This window comes from Phoenix dactylifera, chromosome 9, assembly GCF_009389715.1.
Source record: "Phoenix dactylifera cultivar Barhee BC4 chromosome 9, palm_55x_up_171113_PBpolish2nd_filt_p, whole genome shotgun sequence".
In the NCBI taxonomy this organism is placed as follows: domain Eukaryota; kingdom Viridiplantae; phylum Streptophyta; class Magnoliopsida; order Arecales; family Arecaceae; genus Phoenix; species Phoenix dactylifera.
The window spans coordinates 20356449-20383880 of NC_052400.1; the positions used below are offsets into that span (position 1 = coordinate 20356449).

The 27432-nt window shown below is 37.2% G+C and overlaps 1 protein-coding gene across 1 annotated transcript; it reads left to right on the forward strand.

The window, feature by feature from the left end:
- The first annotated feature begins 1193 nt into the window (after positions 1-1193).
- On the forward strand, positions 1194-26326 carry LOC103709551 (xaa-Pro dipeptidase). Its single transcript, XM_008794973.4, has 16 exons — positions 1194-1425; positions 1529-1578; positions 3585-3645; positions 4415-4510; positions 4613-4762; positions 8323-8454; positions 11632-11759; positions 13434-13476; positions 15205-15288; positions 20082-20123; positions 20314-20384; positions 21161-21214; positions 21298-21403; positions 21511-21579; positions 22720-22863; positions 25825-26326. The coding sequence occupies exons 1-16, from the start codon at positions 1282-1284 to the stop codon at positions 25960-25962; spliced, it is 1512 nt and encodes a 503-aa protein (XP_008793195.2). The 5' UTR covers positions 1194-1281; the 3' UTR covers positions 25963-26326.
- The last annotated feature ends 1106 nt before the right edge of the window (positions 26327-27432 follow it).

A 27432-nucleotide genomic window follows, 5' to 3' on the forward strand; every position in this document is an offset into this window, starting at 1 on the left:
GTTGCAGAGCTCGTCAGAAATGTTTCTTTCTTCTGCTCTTAATTTTAGTGCCTTATATTTTTCACTATTTTGTGCTTATATGGACGTTCAGAAGTGAACTCTATTATTGTTTTCCTGACAGGAATATTAGGGAATGCAGCAATCCCGATTCTGTCTTCCAGACTAATGTTGATACTTTTAATTTTAGCACCTTGGATGTACAGGAAACTTTTAGTTTCCCCCTTTCACTTTTCCCTGCATTAAAATTAAAAATCTGCTTGGTGGTTTGATGGAATGGATTCTATTGATTTTATGATTTTTTTTTTAATCTTTTGCTCAGAAGGTTATTGCCATCTAGTGGGGGATGTTTGAAATGGCCTAAATTCACTGTACAGTCCTGCTCTCCTGGTCTATTCAGTTGCACCAATGGTCAGAGGAAGATGACTTCTGTTATTGTGATAAGAAGATGCCTTACAATCTTACTGCATACGATCCCATATTTAAATTGTTGTTTGTAACGAGAGGGCTGTTTTGCATGCGAGTCGTTGTTAAGTAGCCTTGTTTTGTAAGGGGGCAATTTGAATAAGATCTGCGTTTCATGATAATATTTATCTGCTGGAAGGAAAGAAACTTCATTGTCTATTATCATTCTATAACAATAATAATTAAATCTTATCCTAGGTCTGTATGGACAAAACCTTTGAACTCAATTTAGCTGATGATGGGGTGAAAAGCTATCGTTTCATCATTTCATAGTAGCAGAAAGTGAACTTTATCGGCGAGCCTTCTAGTCGATCACGTTCTACGATTTGATTTGCCTTTTCTTTTGGTACAGATTTTGCAGGCGACATCTTGTGAGACCAACTTTAGCCCCATCGACCCTTGTGTCTTCATTTCTTCATCCAACCTTCCTCACTGTGCTGTCTCTTGGGCTTTAACGTGAGGGAGATCAAGGGACTTCGCCTTCTTAATTTATCAATTGATAGTCCTTGTATGTGCCACGTCAATCAACATCTCATGATGTGACCGGTCCTACGGGTTACGGCTGCTGTCTGAATTGACCTTCACAGACCAAATCCTAACGGTCCGCTAACTCGCTGCGCCTCCGGGTGCGCCACGTGGTTAACCGGGGCTTTGGATTGGAAACCTCCACGGACCACGTGGCGTGCCTGGCACGCATCATCGCCGCTGATATATCACTGCGCGCGCCCATCCTCCCCTTGATGGATCCATCGATGATCGATGGCGTCGCCGTCCTTGTTCTAGCGTTTGGAAAAGCGGAGTGAAGCGAAGCCCATTCTCATGGCTTCCTCCGCCCCTTCTTCTCTTGCTCCCGCGGAGGTCCCCATGGAGCTCCACGCCCGCAACCGAGAGAAGCTCGTCCGCGCCCTCCGCAATCACCTCGCCGCCTCTTCTCTTCCCATCCGCGGCTTCGTCTTGCTCCAGGTGATCACTATCCTCCCAACCTGATCTTTCCCTCTTCTCGTATAGATTCGAAATCTGGATTTTTATTTTTTTTCCTTATTTTATTTTATTTTTTTTGGTCCAGGGAGGCGAGGAGCAGACGAGATACTGCACGGATCATGTGGAGCTCTTTAGGTTTTTTGCCGCTCTTTCTTGCTCTAGCTTCCTTTTCTTCATCCTACGTGCCTTTTGGATTCGATCTTGTTTGTCTTTAGGGTTTGGGTTTAGAAATCCTTGATTGATTGAAACATTTCTTGAATTTGAGTTCTTGCGGTCTGGTGTCTCGTATACCTCGTGTAATGATTGTTCTGGCAAGTTAGAGATGTCAAGAGTAGGACGGTGATTCTAAATTCTAATTGCTGATGTTTCTTGTGGACAAGAGGAGACTTTGAATAGTTCTTGCTTCCATGGATTGGTGAATTTCTTCATTCTTTTTCGTCCTTATGGTATCTTGGATCTTTTTTTTTTAATATCTTTTTTGAGAAGCCTCGTCGCTGTTTTATATGCGTTATCATTACGTGATTTTTACAAGAACCCATAATGCATGGATCGCTGCAATATACTGTCGTATTGTCTAGTGCTGGTGAGTTCTATGATCAAACTGTTTTAGGTTCTTTTTTGGCTGCAAGATTGGAGTGGGTACTGACGTCTTCTTTTATGCAGCTAATACCCAATACTATTTTAGTTTGCCACTTTGTCAAGATAGTTATGGAGTCTGAGACGATAGTCTTTAGATGCTATTTTCTGTGTAATTTTTTTTTCTTTCATTTTTGAAAGAAAAATAATCTTAATTTGAAGTAAGGTTTTTCAGATAATATTTCATATTACTATTTTTGACCTGTTATTTTTCAAGATTTCATATGGATAACGAGAATTTCTAGAGACCTAGGTAAATGAGAGTATTTTCTCACCCTATAAGCCAAATCGATAGCAGAGGAGACTGAAATTTAAATCTTTTAGCAGAAGATGAGTTTTTGCTATACCCATTAGATTTTTGACACCACCTGTTTGGATCCTCGTGTTCTTTTGCTTTTTCTTTTTTTGTTTATTTTTCTTGAATTTGCTGGTGTGTTTTTCATGGTACTTGACATGTGGTTGCCAACACAACAGGTTTTGCTTTTCTTGCTGCTTTGTTATGAACATATCTTTGTTTCTTGTTTACTGGAACGTGTTATGTATAGTTTGAGACATGTGCATTGCATTTCCGAATGTTCATCTTCTTAATCCAATAGATGATAGATGCTTTATTAATTAAAGCATCTTTTTTCTATATCAGATTTCTTTTAATATAGTACAATCAGTAGGCCTATGTTGACCAAGTAGAGCAACTTTGCATCAGTTAGTACAAACTGAGAGCATTCTCTGAGGATTTCTGTTTGCATTAAAGACCCTCTGCTTCCCCAGTGGTAGTGTCAAGATGAATATCACATTTTGACTATATGAAAGCAGTGCTTCAGGGGAGGTTTGTTCTCTTTATCAAATGTCGACAACCATTCCACTGGCTCAAAACATCTGCATTGTTGTTGAAGCAAACACTACTCTAAATAGAACTTTGGAATTTATTACCCTTCTATCTCATAGAAAACAAAAGCTTTAGTAGGTGATTTGACGTTGAAGTGCTTGTTTCTAGTTTCTACAATATATCAAGAATGATTAAGATATTTTAATGCTTTCGCAAAATTGGCATCTATAATGTTTGGCAAAATGCTAATTTTTGCAAAAATGATCGTTCTTTCTTTAAGTTTCAATAATTACCTCTTTGTACATGTCCTGTTATATATACAATTCTATGCTAGCTGTACTTTCAGTACAGGTGTCACATGAGGTGATGTGTGTTTTTGACTTTACTGATTGGCTCGTACATTTTATGAAACAAGTTTATACTTGTGTTACATTATCAATATTTTCATTGTCAAAATCTTTTTTACTTGTTTGTTACCCTATTAACATAAATAAGCACTAGTTATTATCAACTAAAACACATACAGATCAGTACTATTTTATATGGTATATGGTGGCATCTTTTCTTGAAGCAGTTCTTCCTGTCTACAATTCATTCATGCATTCTTCATTTGATTTTTCCCTGTACCTTCCACGAAAGGCAAAATATCTTCTCTAGTCGTTGGCTTATAAATTTACAGGCAAGAGAGTTTCTTTGCTTACTTATTTGGAGTTAGAGAGCCGGGCTTCTATGGAGCTATTGTAAGTTTAATGTATTAAGCTTCTCCTCCTGTCTTGTGCTTTATTATGGGTTATCATATCTCTCATTTTGCAGGTGTATTATGCCTCAAAAAATTCTTTAAATAGAATTTCCTTTCCTTCATTTTTTATCATTGTATCTGCCTTAAACTGAACTCTGAAAGTTCTTTACATAAATGGATTGCTAATGCTGGGTCAAAAACAGGTCTCTATTTTGCCATGCAATGTAATATGACTGTTTAGAATGAATACTGCTGGCAAAGTAGTTCCGCACTGACCTTTGAAGGATGGTGTACATTATATGTGGGCATTTTAAACTATTTTAGATATAATTTCTTGTAAGATGCTTAGGACTTCCAACCTTATTCTTGAGGAATGTTGTGCAAGAGAAAGAAATACTCATTGCCAAGGGTGCAATGGATTTTTTTTCCTGCAAGTTTAGTAAGTTTTTTTGTAAGACAGGAGCTCAGTTCAGTCTACTTATTTAAGAACTAGATAACTAAGCTGCTGATGGTGAGTCATAAACTTGTTTATATCCCGAAATTCAAGGCCTTTTCTCTTACTTGTCAAAGCCTGTACAAATGGAACATTTTGCAAGGTCCAACACATTTCTATTTTTATTTTTTTTCTCACAATGCCGTCATAAATGCTTATTATTTGTGGTTTATGATATTTTAAGCCTAGAAGTTCTCTAAACCAATTTTTTGGTGGCTCAATTTTCATTTTTTGTAAGTTGGGGGCCTGAGTTGATATAAGTGTCTTTGCTTGAAAGGATATTGCCTCCGGGAAGGCACTTCTGTTTGCCCCAAGGTTACCTGCTGATTATGCTGTTTGGTTGGGTGACATAAAGCCATTATCCTACTTCAAGGTGATTCTGTTTTGAAAATTCCAGTGTTTCACATTTTTAACTGTATGCTCAGCTATAACAATGTTGAATTATTCTTCATTTTTTTTGTATTGTCATCTATAGGAAAGATATCTGGTTGACTTGGTGTTCTATGTTGATGAGATGGTACAAGTGCTACGTGACCACCATGGAGAATTAGGGAAACCTTTACTTTTTCTCTTGCATGGGTTGAACACAGACAGCAATAAACACTCGAAGCCTGCAGCATTTGAGGTGCCTGAGTCTTTATGTTCCTTTCGCTGTCTTTCTTGACAAGAACTAAGGAACCAATTTTTCAAATACGTGTTCATCTTTTGAGGTTTAATTTTGGATTGCAATACCTTTGAGGTCATTTTTCTATTAATTATTTAGGCTTACTGGAAAGTTAATTTGGTATTATGTCCATTTATTTGACTTAGAACTGCCATGCTTTGTTTTCTTGGATCTTCGGCTCCTTTTTTCCCCCTTCTTTTGTCAGTTGCCAAATCATGTTTAGCTTTACCAAATTGTTTTAAAATTTATGACTATTCCGCTGATCTTGCAGAGTACAATCTCTTTTTGGAGGAAGTACTGATCAGCTTTCAACTTTATATTTACAATTATTATCTGAACTTTTAAGCTCTTCTTGATGGTGACTGGTCTTAACTTTGAATTTGCTTGCTCTTGGAGCCCACATGCCTGAATGCATTTTGGTATGTTTGTAATGGTTCTGAGATGTTGTTGAACAACTGCTGCCTTAGTTGCTTATTCTTTTATAAATTGTGATTAATGGGCAGTTTCTAACTAATATCTCCTGACAGTTAACTATAAGAATCAAATATCTAGGTGCATGATTTCAGAAACCAATGAGGGAATAGGTCTTATCTGCAGCTACTGGTCTTCTACCCCCCATCTTTGAAATTTTCTATCATCTCTTTGGCATCCTCAAAAATACATGATGAGAGTGATGCCTTCACTGGAAACACATTTAAGTTCTATTGATGATGGAGGCTATTCTCTATGGTTCCTTTCATTCGTTGCTTATGTTTCATCCTTGCACAAAAAATAGTTTAGAAAAATCTCACGCACTCTCCTGTTCTTTAGGTCTCCTTCAGGACCAACTAATGAAGATGATACAGAAATCCACATACATGGTCTCTAATCAATCTGTTGATTATGAGCAGACTCCCTAGCAAATGCAATTAATATTAAATAAACCTATTAGCTGTAGTTGTGGGGGGCTAGATTTAGGATTGAAACTCTATGCCCAATGAATTGAAGACTACTCTCTTCATGTTCTCAAGTAATATTTATAGAATAAAGAGTCAACCAAATTATGCTTCTATGAACTTCTCGCTTATTGCTATATTTGCTTAATTTTGTCCAAGTAGTCCTTTCCAATGTGATTGATGTTTACTACTTGCCACCCTTAGAAATGGATACAACTGTTCCTTAATATCTACTTGAAGGGAGAAGATCAAATATTCATGGTGTCTCACACCACTGACCATAATGTGGCTATTCATCTAATTGCAGTGACGTGTGTCATAGTACTTGGAAGTCTGTGGTAAGACATCTTTATTAGTTGTTAATGGTTATTTTCCATGTTGTTAAAATCTTGCTATCTATGATCTGGATTTTTCGATTTGGATCAAAGTGGCCCTAAACAATCTAGATCTCATTCTTGGATAGTTAGGACCATAAGATCCAGATCTGCATTATACATCATAGAATCCTTTTACTCATAAGATGTAACCTGATCATGTTATTACATGTTAAATCATGTGAGCCATTTCATATAATTTGTTGGTATATATGGGTTTTAAAATTACATATTTATCTGAACTAAGCTTGTGAATTAAGGCCTCTACTGTTAGAATTGATAGATGGAATAACTAAACATGATGTTTGTTTCGGTGGAAATGCTATATCCAAGATTTTGATGGTGGGAAGTGTAATTCTTCCATGTTTGCACATGGATCATGTTGGCTTGTTGTATTGCCAAAATCACACCATTGGCAGTTCTTGGACTGGATACTTGTAAGCAAGAGCTATGAAGAAGAAAGGTCGAGTTTGGACTTGTGTTGTAATATTCGAGTTGCTTGAGAAGTCAAGATGCTTGCTTCATGATTTTCTCCTTAAACTGTGCAATTACTTGTTAATGTTCGCTTTATAACAGGGCTAGAACAAGTTATAAATGAGCCTTAGAATTGTTTGAGAAGTCATAAAGCTTTCTTTATAACCCAACCTTAAACTATATGACCATTTGCAGATGTTTACTTGATTACTGAGTCAGGACAAGTTGTAAATGAGCCCAAGAAATGGTTAATAGATTTCTCTTTTGAGTTGGCTCTTAATGTTGTTATTAGCCTTGCAAGAGTCTAGAGAGCTCCAATAAAGGCTCAGTAGGTTGTACGAAGCAGCAATTTGTGACACCACTAGCTATTTGTATCATTGTAGGGTATGATTTGGCATGGAAAGTAGGGCAGGAAGAGATCTCTTGGGGTGGCACCTGGAAGATGGCATACTGGCAAAAGTACCACACTGTAGTAAATAGGTCAACAAGGTAAACAGAAGCATTTGGTGAAGCTCAGACCATGTGGAAGTTACACGGGGGTCAAACAAGCATGAGAGGGGTTGGCCAGATAACTATTATGTTAGAAAAATGGTAAAAAATGACCTAAGATGACTTGGAATAAGGAATTTGTACATCAAAAGAAAACATTTTCCTGTTTTCAAAAAGTTGTAAGCACGGTATGCCATACCAGTCCATACTAGTGCTTACTGGGCGTATCATTACCATATTGGTACTTTGTAAGGGGCGTTCCGAGTATTGATACGCCGAACAGCCCCCATATCGGGCATACAAACACCATACTAAGATAGTACCCGTACAAGGTCTAGTATCGAGATTGCGAACCTTGATTGTAACTTATTATGGATGAAACCTAGATATTTCGGTATTATTTCCTTAAGGTAGAGGGGCTGAAAAGGATGAATCTTTGTTTTGTTGATCCAAAACATGATCTGGAACTATTGGACATGAAACTGATCAAAACAATGACTATTGTTTTAGATGGTTGGTTTGAGGCTCACCTCAAGTCTCTAGGTAAGGCTTTTTGCCAAAAATCTAGAGGCTCATGAGTATGGCTCTATAAAGTGAGGCATGTATCACATAATAAGTCACATGGAAGGCACAAATTGATTGCATTCCCACAGCCAACGGAATGAGAGGGAGTAGGTGCATATATCTATACACACATATATAGGTTATTCATCGACATTTACAATGTTTGATGATGAATTGTTTATTAAATTTTGGTGATTTTCTAACAGTGGAATGGTATCAGTGCAAAGATACACCTTGTCTATCCATTTTATTGGTCGTAATCAGTAACTGATGAATCAATCTCATGTAATGAGTCTTCAAAGCTATTGAAACTTGCAGGAAGATTGTTCATTGTCGAAGTACAATGAGCAAGTATTCTATTTCTTAAACTTTGTTTATGCAATTGGAAACCTTTTCGAAAGCTTCTTTCTCAAACTTTAATCTTTCAGAGGTCCATAATTACCTATGCTCATTAGTCATGCCCCAGTTCTCAAGGCTGCTTAAGACTTGAAGTGGAAACTCTGATGTGAGCTAAAAATTTTGGCTGTTCATTTGCTTCATCTGCTGCTTCCCATATACATTTTCCTGTGTTCTCATTCACAGTGCTTTTAAGAACAAATAATATGCTAATTATAGGAATAGTTTATAGTCTTAGTACTCATGACAATTTCTTTCCATTTGAAATTATGTTCTTGCTATGATGTAGGAGATGGAGAAGTTTGATACTGATGTGAGCACCCTTCATCCTATTTTAACTGAATGCCGTGTTTTTAAGTCTGAGATGGAACTTGCCCTTATTCAGTATGCTAATGATGTAAGCTCAGAAGCACATATTGAGGTAATGTAGATTCTTCTACTTGAGTCATTTCTACATTGATCCAGTTGGTTCTGATCCTCTTGGTACCTGATGTAAATTCAATGTGGTGTTCTTTTCGTCCCCTTTCAACAATTAAAACTTTGGTTTACATCAGCTACATGCTTTTCTGCCGATTAATGCTTTCTATAGCTTATGAATTTTAGTTCGATTGCTTTACAAATTAAATAATCGCCTCATTATATCTCCCTTTTCATAATCTCAGAAAGTAAGTTACATGTATTTATTTTTGTAGTATTCATTTGGTATACTCAATTTTCATTTTTTATTCCTTACTTACAGGTGGCTGTGTGGCAATTATTAAGGATTTATGGACCTTTTTATTTAGTATGATATGACACTTTTTTATGCACATAAATGACAAGATATACGGAAACAGAAACCCATTTCAGTTGAAATTCATGGTAAGTCAACATACCTAGTGAGCTAGGTAATGCAGCAGTAGCGTAGTCATAGTATTGGCTTGATGTCAAGAACCTGAAGCTAAGAAAGACTAGAACTGAGGTCAATATTGGTATCTGTAATGGTAGTTGAGGCAGGAGGTGCAGGCTCTGGCTCTGCTGCTTCTCAGGTAGAACAAGATTAGGTTGCTGTTCCAAGGGAAGCACAAGATTGAGAACAATTAAGTGTCATTAAGGCATGCTCCAAGAACTAAGCAGTAACAATTACAGTAATGAGAGCAGTAATGCAAGCATTTCATTATGAAGTTTTCTCCTCTTACATCAACAGTTAATAGAGAATGATGGAGAAAATGGTTGTGAAAACCTTCTAAATCACCGGAAAAATGCACCAAAAACTGAATTACTTTAAAATTCTGTAATCTCCCATTCAACACTTTGGAGTCAAAGGCAGGTGCTAACCAAGGGCTCAGTCATTGATTGCTCTTAGCTAGAAGCCAGTAAGAAAATAACTCCTGAACACTTGAGTCACCCAGTTGAGCTGAGAGGGTTCCTGAATAGGCAAATGCACGTGTAACATTAATGGCATCTAAAACAACTTTTGCAGATGAAATGCTGTAAAATTCCTAGCACAAGACTAGGGTGGGAAACGGAAAGAATGATGCTTGCAGTGTTCAATTTGCCAATGTTTGTGCACAAATTTTACATCCCCTCCTTTGCCATTTGAGGGGGCATTCTCACACCATTATGTGATATCCCACATCCTTGCTCATGAGATACACCATATTTATGTCATTCAAAATTCAAATAGACAAATTTCTGTCCTCCTGCTTATCCTTAATGCCATCAAGGAATTTCATCACAGTTGCTATAAATGCATCTTAAATGGAAAACAAAATTATGTGAAACTATGATGAACTTCCTTGTTTTTATCATAGTTGCCGACTTAATTTCTTCTAAATAAAAAAGAGGCAGGAGGACAGAATTTTATTTATTTTGACTTAATTTCTTCTAAATAAATGCAAATAGACTGGCATGGTTCTGCCGATTCGAAAAATCAAGCATGGGAAAGGGACAGGGAGAAGAAGAGAGAGGAAAAGAGAGGGCGGGAGGGAGAGAGAGAGAAAGGGTGGGATAGGGAGGGGGGGAGGTCTTGGTTGTCCTCTTTGTTTTATTTCGAAACTGAGGATCCTATTTATTTTTGCCATTTTTGAAATAAAGTCGGCAAATGGTTTGCTGACTTACTACTATGAAATCAGCAAACCATTTGTTGACTTCATTTCAAAAAATTCAAAAAAATAACGATTCGCTCCTGCAAGGCATGGTATGGGCCCGTACCATAATATGCTGGTCACCGATCCAGCGAACCTTTGGCAAAACCCATTTGAATATATAATAAATACTGGAGGAAGGGCCGGAATCTTAGACCTTTTGTTTAACAAATAAGCTCTAATAAATTGAGCTACTTGTCTCCTGAAAAATATGGGCTCACGGAGACATGAGGTGGCAAACGCAAATACATGGATGCGGGAGGGGAAATGTGGACAGTATACATGCCTCACAAATGGGCATATTGGGAGAGTTTGTACTATATATTATAATTGATAAATATACACAATTTATGGTTAAAGCTTTCAATTTTCTGCTAGTGGTTGGCTGGTGGAGTTTTGTAGTTTAAAATGATCTGTGCGGAGGACATAGAAAACTTAGAAAGTTAGATGTTGTCTACTTCCTTTCTGCCAAAATTTGATTCTGGTGTCTTTAAAGGGAGGATTGGGTATTTGACATAATTTGTGTGAGGTCCGCTAATAAATTTTTATGGTGGTGTTTAAACAGATTAGGTCTAATCTCTCAAAGCCCTATCCTATGTTTAGGGTTTTATGGCTTTAGGAATTTGAGGCTTTTATTAAGGTTAGTTCTTAGGTAATTTTCCTCTAAATGACACATCATTTGAGTGCTTGCAAACTCCTGGTAGATATACTACTCTGTCTGCTAGACTCTCTCTCTCTCTCTCTCTCTCGCTCGTTAGCCTTCCCCCTTCTTCCCTCCAGCTTTTAAGTTTTTTTTTGGATAGCAATGAGACACTATCTGTGTGTGTGTGTCATGTCTCATGCCTAGCTTGTTAAAGGCTGCCATGTCTGACACTTGGAGCCACTTATGCGCTTGGCAAACGTGGCACAGGTCTCCAATGAACACTGGCCCTTTCTCTGTTTCTCATGCAGCGAGCCTCATATGTGTTTTACTGGTCTCAAGAATGGGACGTCATCGCTTCTGGCAAAGTTACAGGAGTTGCTAGCTCAAAGAGCTTGCTAGGTGGGCCACAAGGTTGTGAAATTAAAGTTTTCATTGTTTCAGCATATGCAAAACGTTATTATTATGCTTTGCAGGAAAGTAATGCTAGGAAAATGAAGAGTCATTTGGTGAAGTTGGTGAAAGAATTTTAGAAATCTTATTTACTGGGCTTTATGTTGGTGAGACTGGGTGTTAGTTTATGGATTGGATTTTCAACTTCTTTGGACCAAGCTGGAGCTGCATTGCTATGATATCTTTCCCCCTTAGGCTAGCCACTTTTGTTAGTCAGTTGCATCGTGATGGATGCTTTTGTCCTCCATCTGTATATACAGCAATAGCATATCACATATATAGCTCAAGTCAGTGTTCCTTATTTCATATATTCATTGAGTTTGAGTCTCTGCAGCAAAAATTGCTGATCTTTCCATGTTATTATTCTGATCCATATTAGGTTCTGAGAAAAGCAAGGGAAGGCATGAAAGAATATCAGTTGGAAAGCATCTTTCTTCATCACATTTACATGTATGGTGGTTGCAGGCATTGCTCGTATACTTGTATATGTGCTACCGGTGAAAATAGGTGAGGGTTATCTCCGTAGAACATTTATTTTATCAAAGGCTAGTAAATATTAAGAAGCAAACCACCCCAAAACAACAACCCCCCCCCCCCCCCCCCAACATGCTTCATCAAAGTGTGGTAACCCATTACAGCTGCTGGTGGTGATCTTATTTAGTACTTGGATGAGTAACTTCATGGCTAAAAAAATATCAGATGATAGCTTCTGAATTTACAAGAATGCTAGTTTTTCTACATGATTTTGTGGATAAAAAACTTGTGATGTTACCTTGTATTTTGGAGAATGAATGCATCATGCCTTTAGCCATATTGCAAGCTTTCAGAAATGAATACTGTTAAACAGCTGGCTGAATGTTGGATGTCTGAATTGTTGTTGGACATGCATTTTTCAGATATATGCATGTGGGCGATGGAAGATAGTTGCACAAGAAATTGTCCACCATCATTGCCACTGCCACCATCAAGGTTTTAGAACTTGCAGTATGGTGTAGTACCAATAGCTGGTTGACACAGTACGTACCATGGGATGTGTCATACTAACACTGCATTGGCAAGCTTGGCCTTCCAAGTGTTTTTCTTCTTGTTTATTAGGGTTGCTTTTTTTTTTTTGCCTCCATTTTTGGCTTGGCACTGCTTCCACCTTCCTTCCGACCTTCAAATGAATGGGCAAAAAAATTTTTAAGGGGTTCTGCAGGGTATGGGCATTACCTTAATTGTCAACTGCTTTAATATTGTACAATATCTTGCATGCGTAGTTGTAATTATGGTTATGTTTATTCCTCTAAGCAAGGTTTTAAATACCATAGGAGGCTGTATCATCTGGTGTTGATGCTTGTCATGCTTGGGAATGTGGCATTCAGGCACTAGCATGACACTAGCAAAACTATGCTGTGTGCTGATCCAGCACTGAATGAGCAGCAATGATCAACATGGTCAGCACCTAATTGATAGCTCTAATAATACAGGGTCTTCGTGGCTTAGAGTTCCTTCCTTTTGTTTCCTGTAAATACTATTGTATTTTTTCTTTTTTTTTTAAAAAAAGGCAGCAATCTGTTTTTTAAGTTCTATGTTTTAGGGTCCTATCTAAAGTATTAAGCTTGGGTTTACTCTTCAGATACCATATTCTACATGCCCTATTACAAAATTGGCATGATTTGAGAAATACTTTCTATTTACCAAATGATTACTGACATAAAGCTTTGATGCATGAACTTCGCTCATGAAAAAAGAGTATGATCTGGTTGACATACATGGCTTGCTGCAGTGTTTGCGTGCATGACTGGTGTCTGTCCTTGTATGTTTATATTTCCAAGCACTTTATGATTATTGTCATGGAAGGATGATTTTGTAACGAAATACTGTGTTGAAATTTAGTATTTTAAAAGGATATATTGTAATCTCTTCGAAAATAGCAAATAATTTTCTTTAGATGTAATGCATGTGATTGATAGTTACGCATGCACATCATATTTGAATACATGGCCCTAGTGTTTTAATGAATTGATGTTCAAAAAATGTCATGGCCAACATTTATATCTTCACTTTACTTAAAACACCTTTTCGTCTGAGACTTTAACTATAGGTAAATAGATTAGGTATTAGATGCTCGATTGTTTTGTTTTTGTTGATGTGATATACAACTTATAATCTCTTCTCATGATGGGGTCTGTTTTGTAGCTCTGTTCTTCACTATGGCCACGCAGCTGCTCCAAATGATCGGGTATTCCTGTTTTATGTTGATCATTATCTTTTTCTTTAAATTATTTTTTCTATTTTCCTAGATCTCTGTATTATAATTTTGTACTCCCTGAGGCATGTGCATGTTCTCTCCTGCTAGATTATTTTTTAAATACTGTAGACCGTACCACATAGGTCAGTCTGTGATATTATCTCTACCTAGCTGTAACTTTTGGGTTAAAATTAAGTCTTGTTTTTTTAACTAATTGTCAAGATGATATTTTTTTGTTCATCAGATGTCTTGGGGACTGTATTTCAGCTTGAACATGATGCTCTTTGTTTTAAGGTTTTTGGTTGCAGGAAGCTGCAACTTTAGCTGCGGCACTTTCTCTGGGAATCTCCTTCCCCTGTTTCACTTGATGTGGCATATGGTTCCCAGTCTAATGTTTGTTCATCTAGCTATCACTACAAGCAATCTATTTGTATCAATTATATGTTTAATCTATTAGTAAGCTTTTGCTATTTTTCCCCTTCGCCTCACCTGGATTTTACAATGAATTAGGTATGATGCATATGTCATTCAAAATATTCTTAGTGCTCCTTTATCCAACAATATGCTCCGAATGTTGTTTGCTAGCCCTAGCATTTTACTTTGCTTGTGTTCTTTCTCTTGCTTTATGCAACTGTACACTGGACAGTATTTATAATAAAATTGCAATATTTTCAAAGAATGGGCTGGGGCCGTTGGGCTAATCCAAGTGGGATATTCTTTAATACATGGATGGTCAAAAGGGATGTGCTCATGCACTCAGCCTAATCTGGACAGTTTGGCAACACTTCATCAACTAGATTGGGATAAACTGGAATGTGCCCTGTCAAACTCCTGCTGTTCGAGAAGTCTATCAATTGGTTCTGTTAGGATGGAAGATATTATATTGGGTTTTTCTTCCCTGTTTTATCTTCAGAATATTGGAAGTCCTATAAATGAAAGGAAAAGTTTCAGGTTTTGATAATTGCTATTTGTCTTATCAAACTGGTGCCTTGATAAATTGTTCCTGATACAAGCAGCTCAAGCCAGCCTGTTACGAAGAGAAAAGAGAGAGATAATTAAAGTTGTTGTTGGCATTCACTACATTTTATTAATTTTATAGGGATTGCTATTGTTCTCTGATATTTCCTCTTCAATTTTATCATATGTCTTTGGTAATGTGTAATGGGAATCTGTCTTCATATTTTTCTTTATTAAGTTCTTTAGGAGTATATTAAAATCACAGATCTTCAGACAAAACATGTATCTTGGGTTCAGATCTTTATACATAATGATAATGCACCAAGATTTGCCTTTCCCATCTTTCCAGCATTTGGCTTGTACCATCGTATGTCCTTTTCTGCTATAAGCCTATAACCATTTCTTCGAAGGCTTGATGATCAAATATCTCATGTGGCTATCATTACATAATTGTGATATTTTGTTTGCACACGCATTCTGTTTGCATGTGTTGCATGCATGTATATGTGTGTATATACACCCATTTTGTTGTTGAAGTTGTACACTTTGTCCTTTTGATACATAATCAGATTTTAAGGAATATGTTGGCCCATATTTTTTTGTTTAAGTTTGTTTAACATATAAATATGTTTCTCATGTGAACATTTTCTAGTGAAGTGAAGGACTTTCTCTTATTCTATTAGTTTGAAAATTGAGATTTGGTGAAAGGCTGCTTCTTTAATTATAACCTTTTGCCATGGTTATTATTCTATCTGTTTTCAGACCCTAAAAGATGGAGACATGGCATTGCTTGACATGGGAGCTGAGTATCATTTTTATGGCTCTGATATAACATGTTCATTCCCTGTAAGTAATTTGACTTTAAACTGTTGCTGTTGTCAATAAACTTGTTTTATGTTCCCAATTAATGGACTAAGTTACCAAATCATTTGTCATTTGACGTTGACAGAAATTATCACCACTTAAGTTACGTTTTTACATCATGGATTTTGTTTTTATGACATCGTCAATTCAGTATTTTGCTTTCTTTTCAACACCCTGGGGAAGTTTTAGTAATTAACTTCAAACTGTCATCAACTATAATCAATTTAATCCACTAGGCATTGGAGATTTGCTCTCCTAGAATAATAGATTCAGAAGAACCACGACGTGGATGAAATAAAAGTTATTAGGATCAGATGAAACATCATACAGAAACATAAAATATCTGGCAAAAAATGGGTCAATTTTCTTTATGAGGTCTACATGAGTAAGCACCAAACGATTGATGAAATAGTGTGGATATTTTTTTTTAAAATGAATCCAGAAATCTTTTGCTGTTGAACAAAGTGACAACCTCTCTCTTGAGGTTCTTTGATGATGGTGATCACTAAATTAAGAAGCGTGTCGAAACAAAAATTCCAATATAGCACTTCAACTAATATCACACATTTTATTCTTTTTGGAAATAAGAGTTTTCTTACTAAGGAAGATGTGGAGGCTTAAGGTGGCAATTAATTTAAGAAAACTTAGTTGCATTAGTTACCAGCCCAGTCAACATTTAATGTGGAAATGTGTGAAGAAACACATCATAATGGTCTGTGTGCACAACACAGGTCATGTCTTTCTGTTAGATGGTAAGCAATTTCACAAAGAATGCAATACCTATTAAAATTTCAGAAGCACCATTCCCATTACTCCTGTAATTTTCATTAATGCTATTACTGGTGAAACATAGCAAAACCATATACACCATGCCCATTTCAGATTATGAAGGCTAAAAAGTTGCACAAAAGCCACTCAAGAAGATTCTCATTGGAAAAAGATGCTCTTTGAATTAGGTTAGTATCATAACCACCCAAACAGCAGCAGCTAGAAAAAGGTGGAAGGTGTCCGTTTAGTTATCAGAGAAAATATCACCTCATAACTGACATAATTTAGGGTTCAACATTGTGTATCTTGTTGAGATGTGTAATATTTGACAAACTATCTAAATAAACGCATTCATGTAGGCTAATATGAAATTGGGACATTTCTAGTAGAAAGTTAATCATGTCTTCTTACCTATAAGTAATGCCCGCTATGTCACAAATGATACACAAGAATGACACTATAATACTAGGTGTTGATGATGGGTGATGGTTGTATCTTTCACGCGAAAGAAGGATTCACCTTCCTTTGCACGAACCCACCGATGGGTCGCGCAATCATCGCTTCAAGATCCATGCAGCCTGATGAACAACGAAGTTCAGAGTGATTTTAGATTTGTGTGGGGCGTGATCCAATGGACAATGTCGTGAAAGATACATCCTGAATCGATTGATGATAGTGAGTATTAAGGTGATTGAAATGGTGTGGAAGTCATGCTGAAAGATCTGGCACAATCATGGATAGAAGTACTAATAGGACTAAGGTCGGTGGAACCGTCCCGAATCGGGCGGTTCCACCCATTTTGACCCATACTGGTGGCTTACCCGTATGGTTTCGGCTGTAAAAATGAGACGCTTGTCGGAGCCGGAGAAGGAGAAGAAAAGAGAGAGCGAGCAAGGGAGGAAGGGAGGAGGAGAGGCGGCGGAAGATGGCAGAGGGCCGCAGGGGCCAGTGGAGGCCGTGGCCGGTTCCCCTGTTTTGTTCGAAACAGGGGAACGGCCGCGGCGTTGCCTGCCGCGGCCTCCACCGGCCCCCTACAGCCTTCGTCGGCATCCGTCACCCTTCTCTGGCCCTCCCTCCCCGTTCGCTCTCTCTTTCTCTTTTCCTCTCTTCCATGGTGCCGTGTCCTCTCTCGATACGGGCTCGACACAGTCTGTACCGAGTCGTTCTGCTGGAGAACTGGTACGGTGCCCGGTACTGGTTCTTCCGACCTTAAATAGGACCAAGAGCAGTTAGTTGGACATAAAGAGCCTTACCATATGTGAATACCTGCCATATCGCACTTGCTTTGAGATCTTGCTGTTGACCCCAAAGCCAATTCCTAGATGTTCTATTTTTACCTAATACAAAATCAAAAATTTTATATTGTCATCATCAGCCTTAAATCTTTGTTCAATCAAGAATATATTAACTGATTAGTTTTATCACATCATTAAATTTCTTGTCATTTATAACTAACAAATGCAATAAAGTAATGACTAGACATATTACACCATAATATTTATTGATATTTTATTTCTAGCTTGTTAGTATTTTCTATAACCTGTATCTGTTAATGCTACTTTATTGCAATCTAATCTACCAAAAAATCTTCTGCGCTCCAATCTGCTTCCAATTTAGTTAAGACAGGACATGTCACTAACATAATTTGCTCTGTGGCAATGCACATTGACAGGCCAGAGAATTGTGGGAATTAATAGGAGGAAGAGCAGTGTAGTGTGTATAGCAAGTAGAGGATGGGTTAGATGATAGAGAAGGATTGCCGCCGTGGAAAATACAATTATCAACAATGATAGGAGGCAGCTGAATGAGGAAAAAAACATGATGGCCAAGATGCTTAATGCACACTTTTCCTAAAACCAAATATCATATTTAAAATATTAAATAGCCTCCATTTCTTTGCTCAAAGTTGTACCAGAGGAGGCCTGGTTCAGTTCATGAAAAGGCCGATTTATTAATTGTCTTGGTAGGTAGCCGATATCGAGATGAACTGTGATATTAGTTTTTCTATGTCAAGATGGACAACCGAATGAATTCAAAGTGTCGAGATATTATAATATATTTTCCGATATAATGCTGATGAGATATTGATATATTAGCAGATATAAATGAGATTTATGGTGTTAGGCACTGATTTTGCTATTTAATGAGTTAAAAAATCCATGATAAACTAATGAAAGTTAAATTACATTAAAAGACCTCAACTGGTATGTTAGATTGTATTGGTTGACATCTTAAGATATTTCTGTTTTTTTAGCTGATAAATGAGATTGATATATCATATATACCTTGTTAGTGAGAACCTGATGCAGATATAACCGATGTCTTAACCAAGGTGAAACCCATGGCCAGTTTCTATCTGAGCAGTAGATTATTTTTTTTTAAATATAGGAATATAAATATAGCATGTACAATTGATGACTCGAATTGAAGGAGGTTGAGAGTAAAAGGTTTGGCATCTGGAAAAACTCAATAATAGGAAAGGAGTAATGTTGATTAGAAAATTACAGAATTTTCTGTCAAATGATCTAGATGGCAGTGGTTGCCTTGGGCAATGCAGCCCCTGCCCATCTTGCCGAGGGCTGGGTCATATACATGGGTGGTCCAGCCCTTAGTCTGGTGCCTAGGCAGCCCAATCCACTTAGGTGGAATGGGCAGGCATAACATGTCAGGCTTCTTGGACAGGTCAGGTGCATAGTAACCCTATAGCTGCCTATTAAATATTAGTACATAACCCCTCCCCCCCCTTTGTGCTTGTCTACAGTGCCTTAGAAGATACCAAATTATATTCAGATGCAAAAGTTGGAGGGAACAAAGATAAAGGGACAACGATTGCAATTCTAGGGATATGTGGAAGCATATGATTGATGACATCATTTAGTGTATCCAGTGTTTGAGAATAATTTAGCTTATGACATGTTTTCCTTTTTAGATTTAGAAGGACATTACTAGCTTACCCATGACATAAATTCATAATGAAGATCAGTGAGCTGGGTAATTATAAAAAAAAAGCATGGTATGGTAGGCAACAATTTTTTAAACTGTTTAAAGAAAATCAGTTAGTACTATATTAGTACATTTCCTTTTGTGGTCTAAAGAGTTGAAATATTAGCAGTGAACACTGAACACATCAAAAGGCATATGATAAGATGAACCAAAGTCAAGAATTCATGTCAGTCTAATAATATAGAGGAGAGAACATGAAAATGCAAGAAGGAGCTCGGGTCCCATGAAGTGCAGGCTTTCGCAGTTCAGGATACTTGAGAGATTGCTATGCAAAAGAATGACCTCATAGGCTAGAGAAGAAGAATTAATCAACATCGTCTGGAGCTATGAAAGTAGCAAAAGCTTCATTTGACAAACATGTACTTGGCAATCTTGGCATTTTTTAATGGTTAGGCCATTTGTCCTCAGTCCAGGATGTGTTCAAGCTCCACCAATTTATGAATGTTAGGAGCCCTCCAATGAAATACATCGACATTAAGTTCATTAGTTATTTCCTCCACCTGATAAATGAACACACTGTGGTGGAATATCTGTTGTATGGTTAGTGGTTGAGGTTAGTGACTGGGGGAGGGGATTGTTCTCACCTCCCACCATTAACCTTTAGATTATTTACAGCCTTGAGCATACATTGTGGGTGCCGACTGGCATTCATTTATTTCTTTTTATCATTTGTTTTTTCGGAAATCGACCCGATTACTTGGAAGTTTGATGACAATGTCCTTTAGATGAACAATAATGATCTCCTCACTGTCCAAGATAAATTCATCCAACACCTTTCAAATAAATGTTATGTGACTAATATCATTAAAATCAATGAATTTCTTCACTTTCAGAAATTATTTTCAACCTGACAAATAGACATTCTCTGGTGGCATGGTCATAGCATTTCTAAGTGCTGAGATTAATCATGTCATAAAATTATTCTCAATTCAAGAGAAATTTTAAATTGTTAATGTTTAGCACACATTTTTATATTTATTTGAAATCTACTCATTTATGTTCAGGTCAATGGCAAATTCACGAAGGAACAAATTGTTGTCTACAGTGTAAGTATTTATTTTTGGTACTATTTTTGAAGTAAATTTTGTTTTAGTTGTTTCGTATTTGCTATGTTGTGACGGTTTTGACAAATTTATGCTGATTAGCATTTTTCATAGTAATTGCAATGTTAGTTGCAGCATATTTGCATAAGGTTTATTCTTTTGTTCTAAATAGATATTTTCCCTCTGTGCACAGGCTGTCCTTAATGCTCACAATGCTGTCATAATGTCAATGCGACCTGGAGTGAATTGGATTGACATGCACAAGTAAGGGCAATTAGTTGGAATACTTAAAGGATTTGACATAGCCATCTCAATTCTGTTTTTAATTTGAGTTCTCTGTATGTTACTATTTTCATTTCACCTAATGAATAAGGAGTTCATCTTTGTCAGAAGATATTACATGGACTATGGGATATTTTCTCTATGTTTTCTTCATATGTATCTTCTATGGGCCACCTATTGGGTATAGATGTATAATAGAAATGTCTACAACTAGCACTGGGTAAAACCAGAATGTGTATTGATTGGTTTGCTACTATGTGTAAAATTCCCATTACACCCAAATGCATTCTAATGCTACTTTAAATACAATCAATTATCATTATTATCCATGAGTTATCTGGTAGTTGTCAGAACATTCAAATAGAATATAGTCTGAAAATTTAGGATGTGGATGCAAAGATTGGTGACCTCTTTAAAATATAAGATGCCATTAATGAAATCAGTAGATCTGGCCCAGCATATTAGTAGTGATAGTGATTCTTTGGTAAAAGTAAACTGCTTAGAGAATTAATTACTCAGATAACTCGAAAATATTTCACTATGATAATTATTTAGGTTTCAGAACACAGGATATGAAAAATCACCAGTATCTAGAAGCATTTTCCATCATCTGGGGAGTAATTGTCCCTTGGATAATGTACTAATCTGGCTGGTGCATCATCATCACTTAGTTAATGTTTCACAACATAATCACTTCATTCTACATATTTGAACTTCTGAGTTCTGATACTTTTGGTTAATGATATAATTTGTTGCAGACTAGCAGAGAAGACCATCCTTGAGTCACTGGCAAGGGAGGGATTAGTTCTTGGGTATGGTAGTAAAAATTTGCTCAGATCCTATTTCAATGCATATAATAAATTAACCTCCATTTTGCTGTACTTTTTTTTTCCAGTGATATCGAAGACATGATGGTGGTAAGACTGGGTGCTGTTTTTATGCCTCATGGTCTTGGACACTTCCTTGGGATTGATACCCATGATCCAGGAGGCTATGCCAAGGTTGGTGCTTTTTTTTTCTTCTTTTGATGATTTCACTCATTTGACATGTTCTTCTGATTGATTCTTTGAGTTATTTCATAGTGGCGATAATGGTTTATCCTGTGTAGGGTATGGAGCGACCCAGAGAGCCAGGATTGAGAGCCTTACGGACAATAAGAACCCTGCAAGAGGGCATGGTCAGTAATTATTTTACTTTCAAAATCATTATGATCCATGAATTTGGGGTCCATGCTTTTGATGTTTCGTGGAATATTTGGGTGCCCTAGTATGCAATACAAGGATATCATGGTAGGGACATCAAATTTCATACAGTGTAATAGTTGAAGTTAGTATTCTTACTCATTTGACTGGAAAGTGAATGTAACCTCATCTATATGTGTAACAACATTGTTTAAAATCATTTTCCACTTTTTTGTATTATCATACCTTTAACCTCTTCTTTATCTTTTTTGTGATCCTCTATCTCATTTCCTAAATCATGCTGCACATTGCCAGCTATTTTCCACCCAAAATTTATCTAGTTGTCCACCATGGTATGCTTGTGTAGCATCATGAGGCTTTAAGACTCATGATGCAGATGTTGCGTGTATTTCATAAGGCAATAAGATACTGACTGCTTATTATAGCAATGAATCCATCATGTAATCCATAGTAGGTCAGATGCTGTCAAGATATGTGCTGATTTCAGTATTTAAGATATTTTATGCGCTCTGATTATGAAAGGAATTTAAGGAAGCAAGCTTACAGTGGTTTTCTTTGGAAGATTACTTTTTGAGAAGTAATATTATTGCTAGTTAATAACTTCTCTCATGATAAGATAATCCTGTCTCAAGAGAGTCCTGCTGTTTTATTACCTTGAAACTTGTAAAACAAGGCTTGTGGTTAGTAACGCTTGTCTTTTCTAATCATTCCATGTAGATGCTTATCTTGGATACCATTTGTCCACAAATTGTAAGTTTTGGTGCATTTTGTAGTCAAGAAATACTAGTTTTTGGCATGTATAATACATGTAAGATAAAGAATGAATGGCTGTTATCCCATCTGATTAAAGAGTTTTCTTCATTTTTGATTGGTCTATTTCTCTTGTTTATTGCCCCTTAAGGCGAATAGTAACTAAACAACAGGAGTATATTTAAGGATGGGGTATCTATAGAATGGATGGATGGACCTAAATGACAAACGAAGGACTGGAGTTTGTGTTAAAATAATAGAGATGCTGTTATTCATAGTTCTTGTTGTTGATCTTGTATGCATTGTCTCTGCAATGAACATAGAACTACTTGACAATATCTTGTGGTTTTATGATCTGCATTTAGGTGATAACTGTGGAGCCAGGATGCTACTTCATTGATGCTCTGCTGGCTCCAGCCATGGAAGATCCAGTTTCATCAGAATTCTTTAACTGTAAAGAACTTGGAAGATACGGGAATTTTGGTGGAGTTCGAATTGAAAGTGATGTGGTATGTTCCTCCTCAAACTTGCGCTTATCTGAACTAGTAGTTGAGCTGTGATCCAGTTAATTTCAGTAACCCATCAGTGTCATAATGTGGCTCAAAGTTCTTCGTTTGTCCTTTTTATGAGAGAGAGAGAGAGGTGGTGCAATATCTGTCTTTGAGCGTTTTCGTGAGAGAGCAAGATAAGGCACTTCACAATAACTGCATTGCCTCAACAGGATAAGGTCTCCTCCAGCCTAAAGTTGACACTTCTTTCCCCAGTGCCTTGGGCATAGCCTATTCAAAATTTTTGATTTGGCCAGGTGGCCCATCAGCACCTTGTTTCGCCACTCTTTAAGTTGAGCTGTCCAGTCAGCTCATATTTTGTTGCAAGAATGATGCTTAGGTTTCTACAATTACATTAATTACTGATTAATGGAAGGAACTTGAAGAGGATTGTTTGCTGAATTCAATTTTTTGATTAGTACTAGTCTAGTTCATCCTGTTTGCTTCTTGCTTGAGCAGTTTGATTAAAGAGATGTGGAGGAAGTTTGCCCCTTCAAGGAAAGTGAAAATCATGTATCTTCAGCAGTAGCCTCCTTTTCATTCTATAGAGTTGAACATGACCAACTATGATAAGAGAGGAGACAGAGGAGGGTTCAAGACTTCAACAAATTTGCTACGACTGGAAAACTAGATTGGAGGAAAGTTTGCTAGTTCATGAAGATAGTTTCTTGTTTTCAAAAGAGGGGGAAAGAAAACATATGTTTGACCTAAGTAAGGATTAAATCTTACTATTATGAGTGCAATAATCAAGTAGACTTTCTGAAGTATGTGTGGATACCAAATAAGCCTCCCCATTCTTACTAACATGAGCTAACTTAAAATGTCCGTGCTAACTGCAACTATTGGCTTAGGACTAGTAGCTATTATTGGAAACAAAAAAGAAATGAAGGACACTTATGGATAGAGGTGATGCATGAGGAAAACATAAGGAGATGGTTAAAAGGAGATTAATGAGGCCATCCAATTGCAGGATGGAAGTGAACTTGAAGAAATGCTAAACAGCCTTTAAAGAAAAGGCTGTATCTTGTTGCTCTTCTCAAGCTACCGTTTTAGAAGGTTTCAGCCGGTGACAATTTTTAATATGGCCGTTTTCTTGTAGTACTAGTTTGTCCAGTCTCCTGGCTCCATAGTATCTGTAGGCAAAATGCGTGCCGATTGAAGCCTGTTCCATCTTCCATGATGGAGCTGTTAGTCAAGACACTTGTGTCAGCTGCTTTAAACAACATATTAATATTCAGCTTCTTTAAACAACTGTGTATAGATTTCAGCTGACATATGGTACATATCACATTGTTTGTTTTGATTATATGTAATTTTTCTGTTCAAAATAAGATAGAAAAACATCATGATTTAGCATTCTTTTGTCACATAAAAAATGCGTGTTTATAAGTTGTCATGAAATGTAGTTAATTATCTTTATAGGTTGTGTTTTTTGTTGCATTCCACTTTGAAAATCCTACTTATTCTCTATCTAGCAAAATTGTAAATGAAGATAAAACTCTTAGTTCTTCTCCTTATGGTCTGTGGATAATTATGGGTATTTATGGAAATATACTTCTCATTTTGTTCCCTTGGATGTAGATGCATTTTGATATCGGTAAGTTTTTTTTTGTGGTTATTCCTGACTTTAGTGGCTTTTAGCATTAAGATATGAGGACATCAGATCACTTCTCACGTCACCAGTCCGATGTGGAAATTGGTGATTGGCTGAGTGGTCTGTGAGGCCCAACTAACTTCATTGACCCACCTGTGTAGCACTCCAATTCCCGACTATCCACATCAGGCCAGTGAACTGAGTGGTGATCTGGCAGGTGATGGTTACCAGTACGCAAGATGTAAATGCTAGTTTCAGGTACCAACATGAAAAAACTGAGTCAAACTCTCAAATGAGAATTCTAATTCTGATTTTGCTATCAAAGGACGACCCTGACAGTAATAATGCCCTGAAAACTTTTTAAACCATTATCACTTTTTGTGATAAGACATTGATTGAATGAATATTGTAAATTTGCTGAACTGCATAAAAGGAGTTGCTAGAGCACCTGTAGCACCCCTATTGTTATTACAACATTGGTCATTGGAAAGTAAATGACCTGGCTTCTCTAGTTGCACAACGCAACATAGTTTCATCTACTATATAATGTGAATGGTTGGAGGAAATGAGTGTATACTGAAGCAACTGCCCTTCTTTTTGAATTTCTAAACTGCCTTCCACTTCAATGGATTCCACATCCTTGCAACTCTACTACCTTCTTCTTTTAGTCCTTTTACTCTGTTTCACTGTTTTGGCTCAATCATCACAAGTTTAGAGCTCCAATTTTGAGTAAATCAGCCTGTTTTTGAATAAGTTAGGATTGCATTGATCAGCTTTCGGGCTGGCTTCTTGATAGCTTTTAGTGGAAGCCCTGTATGAAAATGACAAATAGTTCTATTCACCGGTAATACCATTATGTTGTCGACTAGTTTTGTAGGCATATGATCATGAGAATTTTGGAAGAAAAAGAGCTGGCCTTATTAGATTTTTTATTGAATTTGTCACTAGTGTTTTCTCCTAGTGCTGGGGCTATGCAATCTTGTCTCGGTTAAGCTTGCTTTGTATCTTTGGCATATGTTTTGTCTCGCTACCGTGCTCAAGAGCTGGAAAATAGAAATTGATGGCCTAGTACGAAACAGTTAGAACCTATCATAGGTGTGGATGACATTTTTCCATAGCTCTGCTTGCTTTGTATCTTTGGCATGTACTTTGTCTCATTGCCATTCTCGAGGACTGGAAAATAGAAATCGATGGTCTGGTATGAAAAAGTTAGAACCTGTATAGAGATATTAGGTTTGGGATGGCATTTTTCTCATCTTATCTGCACATTTTACTGGTGGATTGATGCTTTCTGGTTATGCTCTTAATAGTTTGCTCTTATCTTACAGTATGTTACGGCTGAAGGCTGCAAAAATCTTACAAATGTTCCTCGGGAAGTATGGGAAATTGAAGCTGTAATGGCAGGTGCACCATGGCCAATAAATCGCAGCAGTATCAAGAGTGACACAGAGAACGGCCCCTCTTAGAACCTACAATCAGAGCCAAATACCTTCATCTGCCTTCAGGAGTTCTTTCTTGTATTTTAACTCGGTTTAGAAAAAGCTTAAAAAGTGCAGATCTTGCCTTTACTTGTTGCTGCCTCAAAATATAATCACAGACCTGTTTTACATTACAATGGAAGCTATAAGAAGCATAACACATGCATATGTAGAGGGGCCACTTGCAGTATGTTTTTGTAGTTCATGTGGTTCTCCGAACAGGTTGCAACTCTGTGGGTTTAAATTTCAGTCATCTAGAACTTGCAGTTGCTGGAGTTGAGGAATCGAGCATCTGTGATCTATCAATTCTTGCTTTATAATATATTGGGTTGGTTTCTGCTCTGAAGTTTTAGTTTTTGTGTAACTGATATAAAATGCAATGGGTCTTCACTTGCTCTGACATCATTTTTTTCACTTATGTTGTGATCCATAGGCTTTAAGAGATCATTCTGACGTCAATTTTTAAATTGTGTTGGTGATCCATAGGTTTTAGGAGATCTTAGTGGATATGAGATCAAATTACACCTAGTGTAATTTTCGCAAGGTTACATCTTTTTTTTTTTTCCGGAAAGGTTACAACACGCTCAAATTCAATACTGAGTTCGAAGAGGGCCGGGTCAAAAAAATCCACTCTTACCAAGAATCTGAGAAGCCACACGACCTTATTCGTAAGTACTGTAACTATCACATTTTATACTTCGGTGCTAACCAGGTGGATTTCTCTCCCTTTGTAGGCTTCAATGGTCCGTCTGATGCGACTCCACACGTTTCATTACGTTTCATTACGTTCCCCGAGGAAGGCGCATGACGGTATTGGATTTGGTTGAGGCCACCCTACTACTATCCAAGAAAACAATTTAAATGACACGACGGAGATGTGAGATATTTGAGAGGCAATTGGCCATTTCTTAGTAACGTGGAGTCGGCTCTCCTAACAAATCTATAAAATCTACAGTAGACTCGCTGCACCAAGTTTCAGGATACCAAGACCTGGCATGTGGGCATGGGCTTGTTTGATTTCATGAGTCCCAACTTTGAATTTGATAACACCACCAGTCAACTGATGCTTCTTCTTTGGGTTGGCACGAGGCTGGCAAGAGAGCTGCAGGAGGAATATAAGATGGAGCAGAAGACCAACATGGTTTGTTTTAAAATTCAAGAAATTTTGCAATCATGCGGAGGGCATTTGTTTTATATGTTTCATGAGGTGACCGCGATGCAACCTCCAAACCTGTGGACAATCCTGCAATAACGTGGGTTCGTTCCCACTTCATACATTTCCTGGGGCTTGAATGCGTGCGAGGCATTTATTATTATAGCTCAAAGAGCTGATAGCTTATACAACTCCATCTAAAGCACCATTTCCCTTGACAAATAAAATAATAATAATATTAAAAAAAAAACATGCCAAGCGTTTGAAAGTTTCTCTTTTGGTTTAGTGGGACACAGTGGGACACG